Raw genomic sequence first — 16,134 nt, 5'->3', positions numbered from 1 at the left:
TTTTAGCTAATCCTTCCCCTAACCTTAACTATTTTAGCTAACCCTTCTCCAAACCCTAACCCATAGAGCTGGACCTAGCCAGCTAGATCAGTGCTTTCCAACCAGGGGTACTAGGACCCCAGGGGGTACTTGGTCTATCCACAGGGGGTACTAGGACCCCAGGGGGTACTTGGTCTATCCACAGGGGGTACTAGGACCCCAGGGGGTACTTGGTCTATCCACAGGGGGTACTAGGACCCCAGGGGGTACTTGGTCTATCCACAGGGGGTACTTCAGAAGACTCATGAGATCATAGGCATACTGGTAAAATGCACATGGGGAGTACTTCAGGGGTACTCTGGGCAGAGCAAAATTCAGTTGGTGGTGCAGTAAGGGGAAAAACGAAACGTAACATATACTAAATGGAAACGGAGCGTCTCGGATTTACCTCCAGAATAATACGACATGCTCTGAGATCACGTTGAGGGAGGGATTCCCCCTGTGGGAAAGACACTTTTATTTTGTGGAAAGCACCACCACCACTACTGCTGTTGCCACGCGTCGGACGCAGGTATATAGAAACATTATCAATTGTAACCGTGTGCCAGTTTTTTAATATTAAGTGGCTAGCTAGGTCTCTAAAAATTCGTTGAAATGTTATTCCGAGGTTGTTGGCTCTAGCTGATTTTTGGGGCAGTCGTCCTGAGCATGTGAAGGTTGTCCATATTTCACAGCTAGCTAACGTTAGCTAGCTCGTTGCTAGGCACTTTATGCCGTGCTTCAGGAATCCATTTGAGCTTGACTTGATTCGAAATTATAGTCATCTAACGTTACCAATATTACCTATTCCATTGGAATTGAATCTGAATCATGAATTTAATATACCGGTAGCTAACGCTAGCAAGTATTTGACAGCAAATGACGGCTTGCTAACGTCAGCTAGCTTCATGTTGAAACCACATGGCTGCCTACCGGCTCGCTAACGTTAGCTGGCGACCGGCTATTTCACCTTACTGTACCGTCACCGTGCAATTAAAAGTGCTGATACATCCGGTCGATGGTGTCTAAAACCTATTTTAGCCGTGATACTTGCAAACTGGCTAGTGTATTGTTAAGCTAATGTTACCGGTGCTAACTAACTTTTCTCTGCTTACATTGATTGTCAAGCATCTTTAGCCACTTACTACCTAGCTAGCATGTTGGCTAATTTACCAAGCTAACTGTGAACTAGAATTGCTTGCAACTTATCTAGCCAGCAGTTATGCCACGTTGTCTGAATTTATAGATTCATGTTGTCACTTAATCAGACCACTTGTGTCAACTTTCATTATTCTGGTTTTTAATTTCATAAATGGATTTGTTTTGTTTCAGTGGCACGGTGATCCCCTGATTCCCTCAATCCCCTGATGTGTCAGCCAAAGTCCATGCCAGGAGGGTGTGAGATGGCACTTGATGGCCTTCAATGGAGCTGAAGACAAGTTGAATACAAGGGCCTCCTGCTCCCGGTCATCAACCTTCACTATTCGAGCCAAGTCAGCAGTGTTTCATACTGCTAACAGTCACACTACTCCCCTCAGGCCCAGAGAGAAGAAGCCCCTCCAGTCCTCTGCCAGTGTCCCCCGGGTCGCCAGGGACTCTATAGGTCAGCTGAATGACAGGGTGAATCAGACTCAGAAGAACCAGCTCCAATGTGCCTACAACCGTTCTGTGCCTACAACCACTAACCTAGGTGACAAGCCACAGCGTCCTGGTAGCGCGGGTGCTAATTTAGCTAATGGTCATAGTAATGGTCGCTGTCAACCAACTGTTCTCTCTAAGAGTACACAGCTGTCCGGTGCAGCCGTTATCTCATACAGACATAACGCTGGTGTGTTGGAGCCAACCGTGAAAAGCTATCGACCCAGCTGGAACTTGGACTCACTGAAGTTAAGATCACGGATCCTGGCCCGCAAAAGAGCCTTGTCACCCCAGCCTGCTCCCTACCCAACGTGTCCCTCTCCACCAAAGGCAGAACGTGTCCCAGACTCGCAGAACAACGCAGCGCCCCAGCCTGCTCCCTACCCAACGTGTCCCTCTCCACCAAAGGCAGAACGTGTCCCAGACTCGCAGAACAACGCAGCGCCCCAGCCTGCTCCCTACCCAACGTGTCCCTCTCCACCAAAGGCAGAACGTGTCCCAGACTCGCAGAACAACGCAGCGCCCCAGCCTGCTCCCTACCCAACGTGTCCCTCTCCACCAAAGGCAGAACGTGTCCCAGACTCGCAGAACAACGCAGCGCCCCAGCCTGCTCCCTACCCAACGTGTCCCTCTCCACCAAAGGCAGAACGTGTCCCAGACCCGCAGAACAACGCAGCGTCACAGCCTGCTGAAAGCACCAGCAGCAGCATGCCCACCAACCAGTCAGTCCCCTGGACCAGTGGCAAACTGAGAGACAATAGCAAAGGGGTTATGAGGCCCACTACGGGTAAAGTGCCTTCCCGTCCCAGACAGGAGACTGCCCAGACAAGAGACTCAGCAAAACCTTTGTCCCCCCTGACCCAGTCAGCCTCCTATTGCCGAGGGGGGGGCACACTCCACCCCCCCAACACTGTGCCTTTGCAGGATAAGTCATCCCACCACCAGGATGTGGATCAGATATGGAGGCTCCAGGACCCGCGTCAGTTTGAGAGCCTGATGGCAGCAGACATGGAGGGTCACCCCCAGGAGATGGGGTGTTGTGCTGCTGGCCATGGGGCTCCTGCTGGCCATGGGGCTCCTGCTGGCCATGGGGCTCCTGCTGGCCATGGGGCTCCTGGAGCTCCTCATAACACATCAACAGAGACGGTCAGGAAGGTCAGCTCTGAGGTGGAGTTTACTGAGGCGGTGAGGAAGCTGACACAGTCACGGAGCGCGTTCACCCCTCATCCCAGGAACGGGACTGTTGACGGTATTTCTACTGGAACACCAGGGTCCAGCGTGGATCCAGTCAAGATGGGCAAAGCCATGACTACTATCCCTGTCATCTCTGTCAGCCACAGGCCTGCTCCAGCCAAACCCTCTGTACCACTCTGCCTTACTAAGAGAGGCCAGGAGACGGAGCCCTCTGTCTCTCCTGTGTCCATGGAGACCTCCAGTGCCTCCAGCCTCGACAGCAACACCACAACAAACAGTGGTAGCACAACAGCCTCCATGGCACCTCTACCCCATGCAGGGATAACTCCAACCCAGTCCCCTACCCAGGCCAGTGCCACAGTTTGTTCTAGTGCAGGGATAACTCTAACCCAGTCCCCTACCCAGGCCAGTGCCACAGTTTGTTCTAGTGCAGGGATAACTCTAACCCAGTCCCCTACCCAGGCCAGTGCCACAGTTTGTTCTAGTGCAGGGATAACTCTAACCCAGTCCCCTACCCAGGCCAGTGCCACAGTTTGTTCCAGTACAGGGATAACTCTAACCCAGTCCCCTACCCAGGCCAGTGCCACAGTTTGTTCCAGTGCAGGGATAACTCTAACCCAGTCCCCTACCCAGGCCAGTGCCACAGTTTGTTCTAGTGCAGGGATAACTCTAACCCAGTCCCCTACCCAGGCCAGTGCCACAGTTTGTTCTAGTGCAGGGATAACTCTAACCCAGTCCCCTACCCAGGCCAGTGCCACAGTTTGTTCCAGTGCAGGGATAACTCTAACCCAGTCCCCTACCCAGGCCAGTGCCACAGTTTGTTCTAGTGCAGGGATAACTCTAACCCAGTCCCCTACCCAGGCCAGTGCCACAGTTTGTTCTAGTGCAGGGATAACTCTAACCCAGTCCCCTACCCATGCCAGTGCCACAGTTTGTTCCAGTGCAGGGATAACTCTAACCCAGTCCCCTACCCAGGCCAGTGCCACAGTTTGTTCCAGTGCAGGGATAACTCTAACCCAGTCCCCTACCCAGGCCAGTGCCACAGTTTGTTCCAGTGCAGGGATAACTCTAACCCAGTCCCCTACCCATGCCAGTGCCACAGTTTGTTCCAGTACAGGGATAACTCTAACCCAGTCCCCTACCCAGGCCAGTGCCACAGCTTGTTCTAGTGCTAGTTCCATCCCAGAGAACACTGAGACAGGTTCTGAGTCCGCCTCAGGTTCTCCTCAGAGTCAGAGGCCTTCTGTCACCTCGGTGACCACCCAAATATCAGCCATACACCTGACCAAGGACAGGAGTGTCCTGTCTCTACAGGGGGGGCACAGCCACAGCCCCTCCCAGTCCCCACCTGACCTGGAGAAGAGTGTCCTGTCTCTACAGGGGGGGCACAGCCACAGCCCCTCCCAGTCCCCACCTGTCCTGGAGGAAGAACCTCAGCTCTCCAGGTCAGTTCTGTTCTCCCACATACTACTAGCTATTGTTAGACTAGATGGTACAGCAAGTTTTTGAGTGCTGGAATGGGACTATATAAATCCATTCCATAATTTATTTATTAAGTAGATCAGTACTAAATGTATTGTCACATGAATTTGATGGAGGTCAACGTGGGTCGATAGGAGGAATTAAGCTCTGTTGTGTTAACTAGCTTGAGTAGAGGTGTCTCGAGAGTATGTTTGTCTAGGGAACTCAGTGAGTCATAGTAAAAAGATTCACCCAATAACCTATCAAACGTCTTGCTTTGTTTATCTTTGAGTTTCCTGTCTGTTCATACAGTCCACAGAGTGTTGCCATGCAGGAGGATGGAGCATACAGTCCACAGAGTGTTGCCATGCAGGAGGATGGAGCATACAGTCCACAGAGTGTTGCCATGCAGGAGGATGCAGCCAGAGGGGAAGAGGACTATCCTGATAACGAGCTGGAGAATGACTGCAGTGGTGATGGTGATGAGGAGGAAGACTCCTTTTAACTATTCATTTCAACCCTTAATCAACTAGACATGTGAAAAATGACACCACTTAATTGGACGGCTGTAGCTAGGCTAACATAATGAATCCAACCCTGTTTCTCCTCAGAAGGGTCTGACTGCTCCTCTATGAATGATGCCTGGTCCACAGCCTCCATGCCCGTCCTGCCAAAGTAAATTTAATCGTTTTTCTGTGTGATGAAATGTCGATTCATCGATGACGTTGTTGGAATGCTTTGTGCGTTTTGAAGATATTAATTATTATCCTATTGAAATGGACTCTTGGTTGAAATGTGGGGCGGCAGGTAGCTTAGTGGTTAAGAGCGTTGGGCCAGTAACCGAAAGGTCGCTGGTTCTAATCCCCGAGCCGACTAGATGTTAAATGATTAATCGTTGACGTTGTTGGAATGATTTGTGCGTTTTGAAGATTGATTGAAAGAAAAAAGCCATGTCATTGCTATTCTATGATTTGTGTTCTTACATATTTTGACAATGATGCCAATTCAACTGTATTTTGGTAACTTACCAGACCACAAGTTCACCCGGGGTCATAACAGAAATCTGAAATGGTCTGGAGAGTAACCTATATTCCCAGTCATGGTTTCAGACCATCAAATCAAATTGTATTTGTCACAAATGCGCCGAATACAACAGGTGTAGACCTTACCGTGAAACGCTCACTTACAGGCTCTTAACCAACAATGCAGTTCAATAAATAAAGTTAAGAAAATATTTACTAAATAAAATAAAGTAAAAATAAAATTAAAAAGTAACACAATAAAATAACAATAACGAGGCTATATACAGGGGGTACCGGTACCGAGTCAATGTGCAGGGGTACAGGTTAGTCGAGGTAATTTGTACATGTAGGTAGGGGTAAAGTGACTATGCATAGATAATAAACAGCGAGTAGCAGCAGTGTAAAAACAAAGGAGGGGGGGGGGGGGGGGGTCACTGTAAATAGTCCGGGTGGCCATTTGATGAATTGTTCAGCAGTCTAATGGCTTGGGGGTAGAAGCTGTTAATGAGCCTTTTGGACCTAGACTTGGCGCTCCGGTACCGCTTCCCGTGCGGTAGCAGAGAGAACAGTCTATGACTAGGGTGGCTGGAGTCTTTGACAATCATCTAGGTGTCATTGAGTTTAACAGAAGGTTCAGTTCTTTATAGTCTATCATTTATAGATAATGATGTTTACAATACCAGGAAGTCATGTTGTTAATCTGTACACTTGACACAGAGTAACCTCTTGACTAAAAACACAAATGATTTGAAAGAAATGCCCATTTATTAATCTGTGAAGACCGTAGTGTCATGTTTCATCCTATTGTGGCTAGATCTCTGTAGAATGACCATTCATAACTCCTATAACCCTCCCAGTCGGGGCACCTGACAGTTCCCCGGTACGGTGATGACAAAAACCCAAGAGAGAATTGAAGCTTTTTTTTTTTTGTTCTAGTGGTTGCTGCCGGTGAAAGGTTGAAAGCACAGAGGCTAGTGGAAAGGTCTCCCAATTGTCAATCAGTGATAAAAGTGGAACTATCTTTCAATAATGGGGACATGAGTCTCTGTGGTGTAATAGTGCTTGGCCTGTGGGATCATTGTCAGCCCATGACGTCCCCAGCTGATTAGCGTTAGGCCCTTTTCTGTTTTCGTCACAGCAAAAGCCCATGTAGAGTAGAGCTGTTACCCCCAAGCCAATGCCATCCACTCACTCTCAGTAGAGTCAGGCTATTTTCGAAGCAGGAGGACCAAGCAGGAAAACAGCATCCTAAATGACTGTCACGTGAGTTTTTTTTTTTGGGTTAAATTCTTTGCCCAGATATTTTTTTTATTTTTATTGATTGATCTTGCGGGCGTTTGGTTTGGTTAGAAACTACTTTTAATTCAAAATGTCTCCTGCCTTTCCAAAGACATGGCCGACCGTGCCTCTGAGTTAAACAGTGGTATTTAGACGTGAATGATCCTGCTAGGTGCCAGCTAGCGTTATTGTTTCGTTCCACTGGACACTGATGACCAGGCAGTAAGCATGTCTGTGGCACCGTGGCTCAATGGAAATTAACAGTTGGAAGGGAAGAAATCTCTTTCCAAACTCGTCAGGAATTTTATATTCCATGTTAAACGAGTGTCTTTATAGTCTGTGTGTCTGTTTGATAACGTTCCCAGTATTCCCACTGTTTGCAGATTTAGTACAACGTCATGGCTCTAATGCTACGGTGTGTGTTCCAGCATAGCGGATGAGGGGGAGCTGATGAGCTCTGAATCGGAGGATGAGGGGGAGCTGAAGCCAGCTCTCGTCCCCAGCATGTTCCCCTTCCTCCCTCCAACGCTGTACTTCAGCACTGCCAACCAGAGAGGTAAGACACCCCTTCACTGCCTTTATTTTACTTTTACATTTTAGTCATTTAGCAGACGCTCTTATCCAGAGCGACTTACAGGAGCAATTAGGGTTAAGTGCCTTGCTCAAGGGCACATCGACAGATTTTTCACCTAGTCGGCTCGGGGATTAGAACCAGCGACCTTTCGGTTACTGGCACAACGCTCTTAACCACTAAGCCACCTGCCGCTCCGTTTATAATGGTAGACTGCTTTAAGGGTGTATCCCAAATGGTTCCCTATGGTACTTTTGACCAGGGCTCATAGGGTGTAATTTGGGAAACAGCTAATAAACTGCTTGACAATGTTAAACTGCTTGACAATGTTAAACTGCTTTAGATTTTTTTTTGGGGGGAAAAGTAGCTTCTACAGAAAAAATATTCCCTTCCAATTTTATCCAAGTATGAGCTGATCTAAGATGTTTTGTTTGCTGTTACTTGGGGTTGGGTTTAGGGTTTTGGACAAATATTGTTATATGATTATATCAAAATATTCTACAGGACATTGTGTGGGAGCTTATTAGATAGAGCTTGAGTAAAGTGAAGTGTCCCCCCCCCCCCCCTCCTCCCCCAGTAGAGAGACTGCTGCCTCTAGTCCAGGGGTGTCAAACGTCCGGCCCGCGGGCCGGATCAGGCCCGCAAACGGGTTTAATCCGGCCCGCGAGATGATAAAAAATAAAATAATAATAATAATAATTTTGTAAAGTATAAAAATGCGCTGCAATTTTTCAATAAAATAAACTGCTGTTCCAATTGCGTCCACTGGATGGCGCAATAGCAATTGTGTTAAGCAAGCAAACTGTTTATACCGGGGCAGAGCAAGTAGGTCAAGCACGTGCAGCCAATGAGCTACTTTGTTTTGCCCGCGATATTTATTACGGCTTCTACTTTTAACATTTTGTGCTTTGGCTCCCTCATTGCCCCAATATGTCTCTGTCAAAAAAGAGAAAAGTGGACGCAGAGTGCAGAGTGTTCCAAGAAAAATGGTCATCCTATTTCTTCACGGAATTGAATGGGAAAGCTGTATGTTTGGTGTGTTCAGAGCATGTTGCAGTGCTGAAAGAATATAACCTTCGCCACTATGTGAGTCTTCATGCCGACAAATATGACAACTTTCAAGGACAGCAGAGATGAGAGAAGGTGAATGAACTGTTGGCGGGTCTGAAGAAACAGCAGTCTGTGTTTACTCACAGCCGAGACATCAGTGACGCTGCAGTGAAAGCTAGCTACCTCATTGCTAATGAAATCGCAGTGGCTTCAAAACCATTTAGTGAGGGTGAATTTGTAAAAACATGCATGATGAAGGCAGCGGAGATTGTGTGCCCTGAAAAGCGGCAGGCTTTTGCAAATATCAGCCTGACAAGAAACACAGTTGCAGACAGGATTTCCGATCTTTCAGTGGATTTGGACAGCCAGTTGAAGCAAAAAGTAAAGTCATTTATTGCGTTTTCGGTTGCAATTGATGAAAGCACGGACATTACAGATGTTGCACAACTGGCCATTTTCATCCTCGGAGTTGATGACACATTGACCGTCACCGAGGAGTTCGTGGAGTTGGTGCCGATGACAGATACAACGACAGCAGCTGATATTTTTACCGCACTCGTCGGCGCGCTGGACAGGGTCGGAGTGGACTGGTCCCGCGCTGTCAGCCTGGCTACAGATGGTGCGCCCTCAATGATCTGGAAAAAAGCAGGCGTTGTGACAAAGTTCAGAGAGAAAGTGCAATCTGCAAATGGAGGACGTGATTTTTTGACTTTTCAATGTATTTTGCACCAGGAGGCTTTGTGTTGCAAGTCATTAAAGATGGATAACGTCATGAAGGTGGTCATCCAAACTGTTAATTTCATCCGATCCAGAAGCCTGAATCACCGTCAGTTTGACAGCCTTCTCAGAGAGAAAGACCACATCTATGGCCTGCCATACCACACTGAGGTAAGATGGTTAAGCCGAGGTGCTGTGCTGAGGCGTTTCTTTGATTTACGAGAAGAAATTGAACAGTTCATGGAAGAAAAGGGCAAACCAGTGTTAGAATTTCATTCCGCAGAATGGATGCAGGACCTTGCATTTATGGTGGATGTTACAGAGCACCTGAATAACTTGAACAAACAGCTGCAAGGGCGCAACAAAGTTGTCACGCAGTATTATGACAGCATACGTTCTTTCAAGTTGAAGCTGTCATTGTGGGAGACGCAACTTGCCGGTGGTGATGCAGCTCACTTCCCCTGTCTGAAAAATGTGTGCGCGACCCAACATGTGGCAGACATGAAGCGGTTCAAAGATAAAATAACGGGACTGTTACGGGAGTTTGAGCAACGCTTTCAGATTTATGTTTATATGTTTTTATGTTGATGTGCTATTGTTTTTAATTGATTTTATTTGTATATTTAACCTATTCTTGACTCTGTGGTTCTTGCACTTGTTTGGGGAACAGGATTTCATTATTTTTATCTACATTTGCCTGAGAAATGACACCCTGATATAGTTCTGTGATCTGTGAAACAGTTCTGTTAATCACTGAGGCATTGTGTGTTTGTGTGTTCTTTTTCTTTAGAATTTTCAAATAAACTTGACGTGTTTTATGATTAATAGTGATGTTGTGCTTGTACTATTTTGGACACACTGTCCTCAGGCTCCAGCTTTATGTTGTATGTTGATCGTATTAAAACAAAGAAAACAATCTGAAGTTGTTGTTTTTAAGTTATATATACCATGATTTTTCCGGTCCGGCCCACTTGGGAATAGATTTTCCTCCATGTGGCCCCTGAGCTAAAATGAGTTTGACACCCCTGCTCTAGTCCTATAGCTCTATTGTACATAAGCTGAATCCAAAATGACACCCTTCTCCCTTTTTATAGTGCACTACTTTTGACCAGGGTCCGTAGGGAATAGGATTCCGTTGGGACCCATCCATAGACCTATTCCTGTAGCTGTGTGTTGTGTGTTTCAGTGGAGCCCCTACCACCGGAGCAGAGGAAGCTGCTCAAATGGAAGATGAGCACTGTGACTCCCGCCGTGGTCAAACACACCATCGCCAGGTCACACTTCAAAGTCACCAAGAGTGAGTTCCTTAGGGGTTGAAATCCCTCCCTTTTGCCTAATTTACATTTTTAAAGACCTCTTGAATGTCTGTTCACATTTGTGTAAAACATTAATGAAGTTATTGTTGTTGCAGAAAGTCATGATTGGCTTGGCTGCTGGGGTCACCATATGAAGTCCCCTGGGTTCAAGGCCATCAGGGAATACCAGAAGGTAAGCTAGGTAGGGCTGGGAACAGGGTTGGTAATTAACACCTGCCACCCGACAAATACGGGTAGATTTTGTCATTGGCGGGTAGGAATGTCTATTTCACCAGCCACGTTGGCGGGTTGTCATTCAGAGAGCAATGGGGAATTATTTTTTTATTTTATTATTATTATTTTCCAAAGGCCTCATGTCGAAGTTTGTGGAATTGACAAGAGAGGCTTGTCCTCGTGTTTCTTTGCTAGTTACATCGTTTTGTTCACACGCCAGGTTGTTTTTCATTGTTAGTTTGAGTTTGCTGTAGCTGATTGCTGCTAGGAAGACATCGCCTGTTTTTCATCACAGGCAAGTTGAGTGCCCAAGTTACCACGGTAACGGCCCGTCCCTTAAAGGGGCAGATGAATATTTTTCTCTCGCCTAATGATTGAGCATGGAACACTCCTAAAAACGTTTTATTCATGAACCTTTTAGTCATTTCTTATCATTAAAACACTCATTGTTCTCCTAGATTTATAAGTGTGCTTCAACATTTTTAATTAGGAGCACGTCACGTTCAACATGTCACAGAGTAGAGCGCTGAACTCTAAGAATAAGTACGCTGTATCAATATGTATTGCTGTTCGATGCTGGGATTTTATTGAGATTCGATATTCCAAACGCATTGCTCACCATACAATGCATTCGGAAAGTATTCAGACCCATTGACTTTTTCCACATTTTGTTACGTTACAGCCTTATTCTGAAATTGATTTAAATAGTTGTTTTTCCTCATCAATCTACACACAATAGCCCGTAATGACAAAGTAAAAACAGTTTTGTAGACATTTTTGCAAATGTATGGGGGAAAAACCTGAAAGATCACATTTACATAAGTATTCAGACCTTTTACTCAGTACTTTGTTGAAGCACCTTTGGCAGCGATTACAGCCTCGAGTCTTCTTGGGTATGACGCTACAAGCTTGGCACACCTGTATTTGGGGAGTTTCTCCCAATTGGCTCCCTATTTAAAAAGAAGCTATGAAGGAAGTCTCTCTGGATAAGAGCGTCTGCTAAATGACGTAAATGTAAGGGAAAAAATACTGGAGTTTTGGTGCATGTAAAGCCAACTAGCGCAAAAATAATATTGCCATAACGATATATTGTCAAAAATAATATTGCGATATGTAACTATCAATTGTTTGTTTATTTTTCCCATTAGTAAAGGTAGGCAGGAATGGGCTGAAGCTAGCCTGATCCCAGATCATTTTGTGCCATCTTGCCAACTCCTTTGGTCATTGTCACACCTCAGGGATCTGGGACCAGACAAACGCACCAGCCAAACAAGAATAATATTGATTCAATCGGTATGGATCTTTCATTTCTTTCAACCTTCGTTTTGATCTGCATATTGACTCGTCTCTCTGCGTTCTTTCTAGTTGAACCACTTCCCCGGTTCGTTCCAGATAGGTCGTAAGGACCGTCTGTGGAGGAACCTGTCGAAGATGCAGGCTCAGTTTGGGAAGAGGGAGTTCAGCTTCTTCCCCCGCTCCTTCGTTCTCCCTCAGGACATCAAGCTGCTGAGGAAGGCCTGGGAGGACAGTGGTAGCAGGCAGAAATGGATCATCAAGCCGGTAGGTGGATCCTATATCTAAATCCGTTTTGGGCTGTGTCTGAAATGGCTTCCGTTCCCTAGTGACGGTGCATTTCTCCTGGGTTTGGATCTTTTGTCTAACGATGCGTCCGAAATGACACTTCCCTATACAGTGCACTATAGCAAACTACTTTTGGCTCTAGGGAATAATGTCATAACCTTGGTGTTTCTTCTGACGTGGCTGCATTGTGATGTGTATTAGTACTGGCTGTATAGGGGATGTGTATTAGTACTGGCTGTGTAGTGGATGTGTATTAGTACTGGCTGTATAGTGGATGTAGTGGATGTGTATTAGTACTGGCTGTATAGGGGATGTGTATTAGTACTGGCTGTATAGGGGATGTAGTGGATGTGTATTAGTACTGGCTGTATAGTGGATGTAGTGGATGTCTATTAGTACTGGCTGTGTAGTGGATGTAGTGGATGTCTATTAGTACTGGCTGTGTAGTGGATGTGTATTAGTACTGGCTGTATAGGGGATGTAGTGGATGTGTATTAGTACTGGCTGTATAGGGGATGTGTATTAGTACTGGCTGTATAGGGGATGTAGTGGATGTGTATTAGTACTGGCTGTATAGGGGATGTGTATTAGTACTGGCTGTATAGGGGATGTAGTGGATGTGTATTAGTACTGGCTGTATAGGGGATGTAGTGGATGTGTATTAGTACTGGCTGTATAGGGGATGTGTATTAGTACTGGCTGTATAGTGGATGTAGTGGATGTGTATTAGTACTGGCTGTATAGGGGATGTAGTGGATGTGTATTAGTACTGGCTGTATAGTGGATGTGTATTAGTACTGGCTGTATAGGGGATGTGTATTAGTACTGGCTGTATAGGGGATGTGTATTAGTACTGGCTGTATAGGGGATGTAGTGGATGTGTATTAGTACTGGCTGTATAGTGGATGTAGTGGATGTCTATTAGTACTGGCTGTGTAGTGGATGTGTATTAGTACTGGCTGTATAGTGGATGTAGTGGATGTGTATTAGTACTGGCTGTATAGGGGATGTAGTGGATGTGTATTAGTACTGGCTGTATAGTGGATGTGTATTAGTACTGGCTGTGTAGTGGATGTGTATTAGTACTGGCTGTATAGGGGATGTGTATTAGTACTGGCTGTATAGGGGATGTAGTGGCTGTATAGGGGATGTAGTGGATGTGTATTAGTACTGGCTGTATAGTGGATGTGTATTAGTACTGGCTGTGTAGGGGATGTGTATTAGTACTGGCTGTATAGGGGATGTGTATTAGTACTGGCTGTGTAGTGGATGTGTATTAGTACTGGCTGTATAGTGGATGTGTATTAGTACTGGCTGTATATGGGATGTAGTGGATGTGTATTAGTACTGACTGTATATGGGATGTAGTGGATGTGTATTAGTACTGGCTGTATAGGTGATGTGTATTAGTACTGGCTGTATAGGGGATGTAGTGGATGTGTATTAGTACTGGCTGTGTAGTGGATGTGTATTAGTACTGGATGTATAGGGGATGTCTATTAGTACTGGCTGTGTAGTGGATGTGTATTAGTACTGGCTGTATAGGGGATGTAGTGGATGTGTATTAGTACTGGCTGTATATGGGATGTAGTGGATGTGTATTAGTACTGGCTGTATATTGGATGTGTATTAGTACTGGCTGTATAGTGGATGTGTATTTGTACTGGCTGTGTAGGGGATGTGTATTAGTACTGGCTGTGTAGTGGATGTGTATTAGTACTGGCTGTATAGTGGATGTGTATTTGTACTGGCTGTGTAGGGGATGTAGTGGATGTGTATTAGTACTGGTTGTATAGTGGATGTGTATTTGTACTGGCTGTGTAGGGGATGTGTATTAGTACTGGCTGTATAGGGGATGTAGTGGATGTGTATTAGTACTGGCTGTATAGTGGATGTAGTGGATGTGTATTTGTACTGGCTGTGTAGGGGATGTGTATTTGTACTGGCTGTGTAGGGGATGTGTATTAGTACTGGCTGTATAGGGGATGTAGTGGATGTGTATTAGTACTGGCTGTATAGGGGATGTAGTGGATGTGTATTAGTACTGGCTGTATAGTGGATGTAGTGGATGTGTATTTGTACTGGTTGTATAGTGGATGTGTATTTGTACTGGCTGTGTAGGGGATGTGTATTAGTACTGGCTGTATAGGGGATGTAGTGGATGTGTATTAGTACTGGCTGTATAGGGGATGTAGTGGATGTGTATTAGTACTGGCTGTATAGGGGATGTGTATTAGTACTGGCTGTATAGGGGATGTAGTGGATGTGTATTAGTACTGGCTGTATAGTGGATGTGTATTAGTACTGGCTGTATAGTGGATGTGTATTAGTACTGGCTGTATAGTGGATGTGTATTAGTACTGGCTGTATAGTGGATGTGTATTTGTACTGGCTGTGTAGGGGATGTGTATTAGTACTGGCTGTATAGTGGATGTGTATTAGTACTGGCTGTGTATTGGATGTGTATTAGTACTGGCTGTATAGTGGATGTGTATTTGTACTGGCTGTGTAGGGGATGTGTATTAGTACTGGCTGTATAGGGGATGTAGTGGATGTGTATTAGTACTGGCTGTATAGTGGATGTAGTGGATGTGTATTTGTACTGGCTGTGTAGGGGATGTGTATTAGTACTGGCTGTATAGGGGATGTAGTGGATGTGTATTAGTACTGGCTGTATAGGGGATGTGTATTAGTACTGGCTGTATAGGGGATGTAGTGGATGTGTATTAGTACTGGCTGTATAGTTGATGTGTATTAGTACTGGCTTTATAGGGGATGTAGTGGATGTGTATTAGTACTGGCTTTATAGGGGATGTAGTGGATGTGTATTAGTACTGGCTGTATAGTGGATGTAGTGGATGTGTATTAGTACTGGCTTTATAGGGGATGTAGTGGATGTGTATTAGTACTGGCTGTATAGGGGATGTAGTGGATGTGTATTAGTACTGGATGTATAATGAGACAAGCTCTAGTCTAGATACATGTCATGTATTAGTGGATCAAAATCATCCTTATTTCCATCTCTCTCCTGTAGCCTGCGTCTGCTCGGGGGATTGGAATCCAGGTCATTCACAAGTGGAGTCAGATGCCGTGCAAGAGACCACTACTGGTGCAGAAGTACGTAAGCTGCCTGCGAATGATGCACTTCTCCTGGTGGTGTGATTTTAGCCTGGTCCCAGATCTGTTTGTGTTGTCTTGCCCATCTCATGACCATAGGAGTTTGTCAAGACTGCACAAACATATCTGAGACCAGCCAGTCTAGTGTGATTGGATCATGATGACAACATACCATCATTTCAGGATTGTCTCTGAGTCTGAATGTAGTGTTTTTTATCTCTCAGGTATCTCCACAAGCCCTACCTCATCAGTGGGAATAAGTTTGACCTGCGTATCTATGTGTACGTGTCATCTTACGACCCGCTCCGGGTTTACATCTTCCAAGACGGACTTGTCCGCTTCGCCAGCTGCAAGTAAGTCATTTGTTTTAATAACTCACCTGTTACCTGTTTCATTAAGTCACCTGTTACCTGTTTCATTAAGGCACCTGTTACCTGTTTCATTAAGGCACCTGTTACCTGTTTCATTAAGGCACCTGTTACCTGTTTCATTAAGTCACCTGTTACCTGTTTCATTAAGGCACCTGTTACCTGTTTTATTCAGTCACCTGTTACCTGTTGTATTCAGTGACCTGTTACCTGTTTCATTAAGGCACCTGTTTTATTCAGTCACCTGTTACCTGTTTCATTAAGGCACCTGTTTTATTCAGTCACCTGTTACCTATTGTATTCAGTCACCTGTTGTGTTCAGTCACCCGTTGTGTTCAGTCACCCGTTGTGTTCAGTCACCCGTTGTGTTCAGTCACCCGTTTCAGTTATATATCTCCGTTTTTGAAAGATTTCCTTGAAGCCTGCAGGTATAAGGCTTTATAGCATGTTATGAGCTTTTATAATGGCTTTATACTGTGTGTCTCTGGCAAAATTTTCTCATATATTCATTATAACGAGTGCTCACTGTGACAGGGGCTCACTGTGACAGGGGCTCACTGTGACAGGGGCTCACTGTGACAGGGGCTCAC

At 45.5% G+C, this 16,134-nt stretch overlaps 1 protein-coding gene across 1 annotated transcript in view; it reads left to right on the top strand.

Annotated features, from left to right (window-relative positions):
- The first annotated feature begins 482 nt into the window (after positions 1 to 482).
- Positions 483 to 16,134, top strand: part of LOC311116495 (uncharacterized protein) — a 34,461-nt gene continuing 18,809 nt past the window's right edge. The window contains exons 1-10 of the mRNA XM_084191574.1: positions 483 to 550; positions 1,351 to 4,295; positions 4,624 to 4,790; positions 4,923 to 4,986; positions 7,040 to 7,167; positions 10,136 to 10,246; positions 10,361 to 10,437; positions 11,844 to 12,038; positions 15,094 to 15,176; positions 15,401 to 15,529. Of these exons, the coding sequence (XP_084047700.1) occupies positions 1,432 to 4,295; positions 4,624 to 4,790; positions 4,923 to 4,986; positions 7,040 to 7,167; positions 10,136 to 10,246; positions 10,361 to 10,437; positions 11,844 to 12,038; positions 15,094 to 15,176; positions 15,401 to 15,529 (3,818 nt within the window). The 5' untranslated portion in view covers positions 483 to 550; positions 1,351 to 1,431. The remainder of the gene's footprint in view (positions 551 to 1,350; positions 4,296 to 4,623; positions 4,791 to 4,922; positions 4,987 to 7,039; positions 7,168 to 10,135; positions 10,247 to 10,360; positions 10,438 to 11,843; positions 12,039 to 15,093; positions 15,177 to 15,400; positions 15,530 to 16,134) is intronic.

The sequence above is a fragment of the Coregonus lavaretus genome (assembly GCF_964263955.1).
Source record: "Coregonus lavaretus genome assembly, contig: HAP1_SCAFFOLD_713, whole genome shotgun sequence".
Classification (NCBI taxonomy): Eukaryota; Metazoa; Chordata; class Actinopteri; order Salmoniformes; family Salmonidae; genus Coregonus; species Coregonus lavaretus.
Note: the sequence above shows the minus strand (reverse complement) of the source record. Positions and strands in the feature narration are given on the sequence as shown.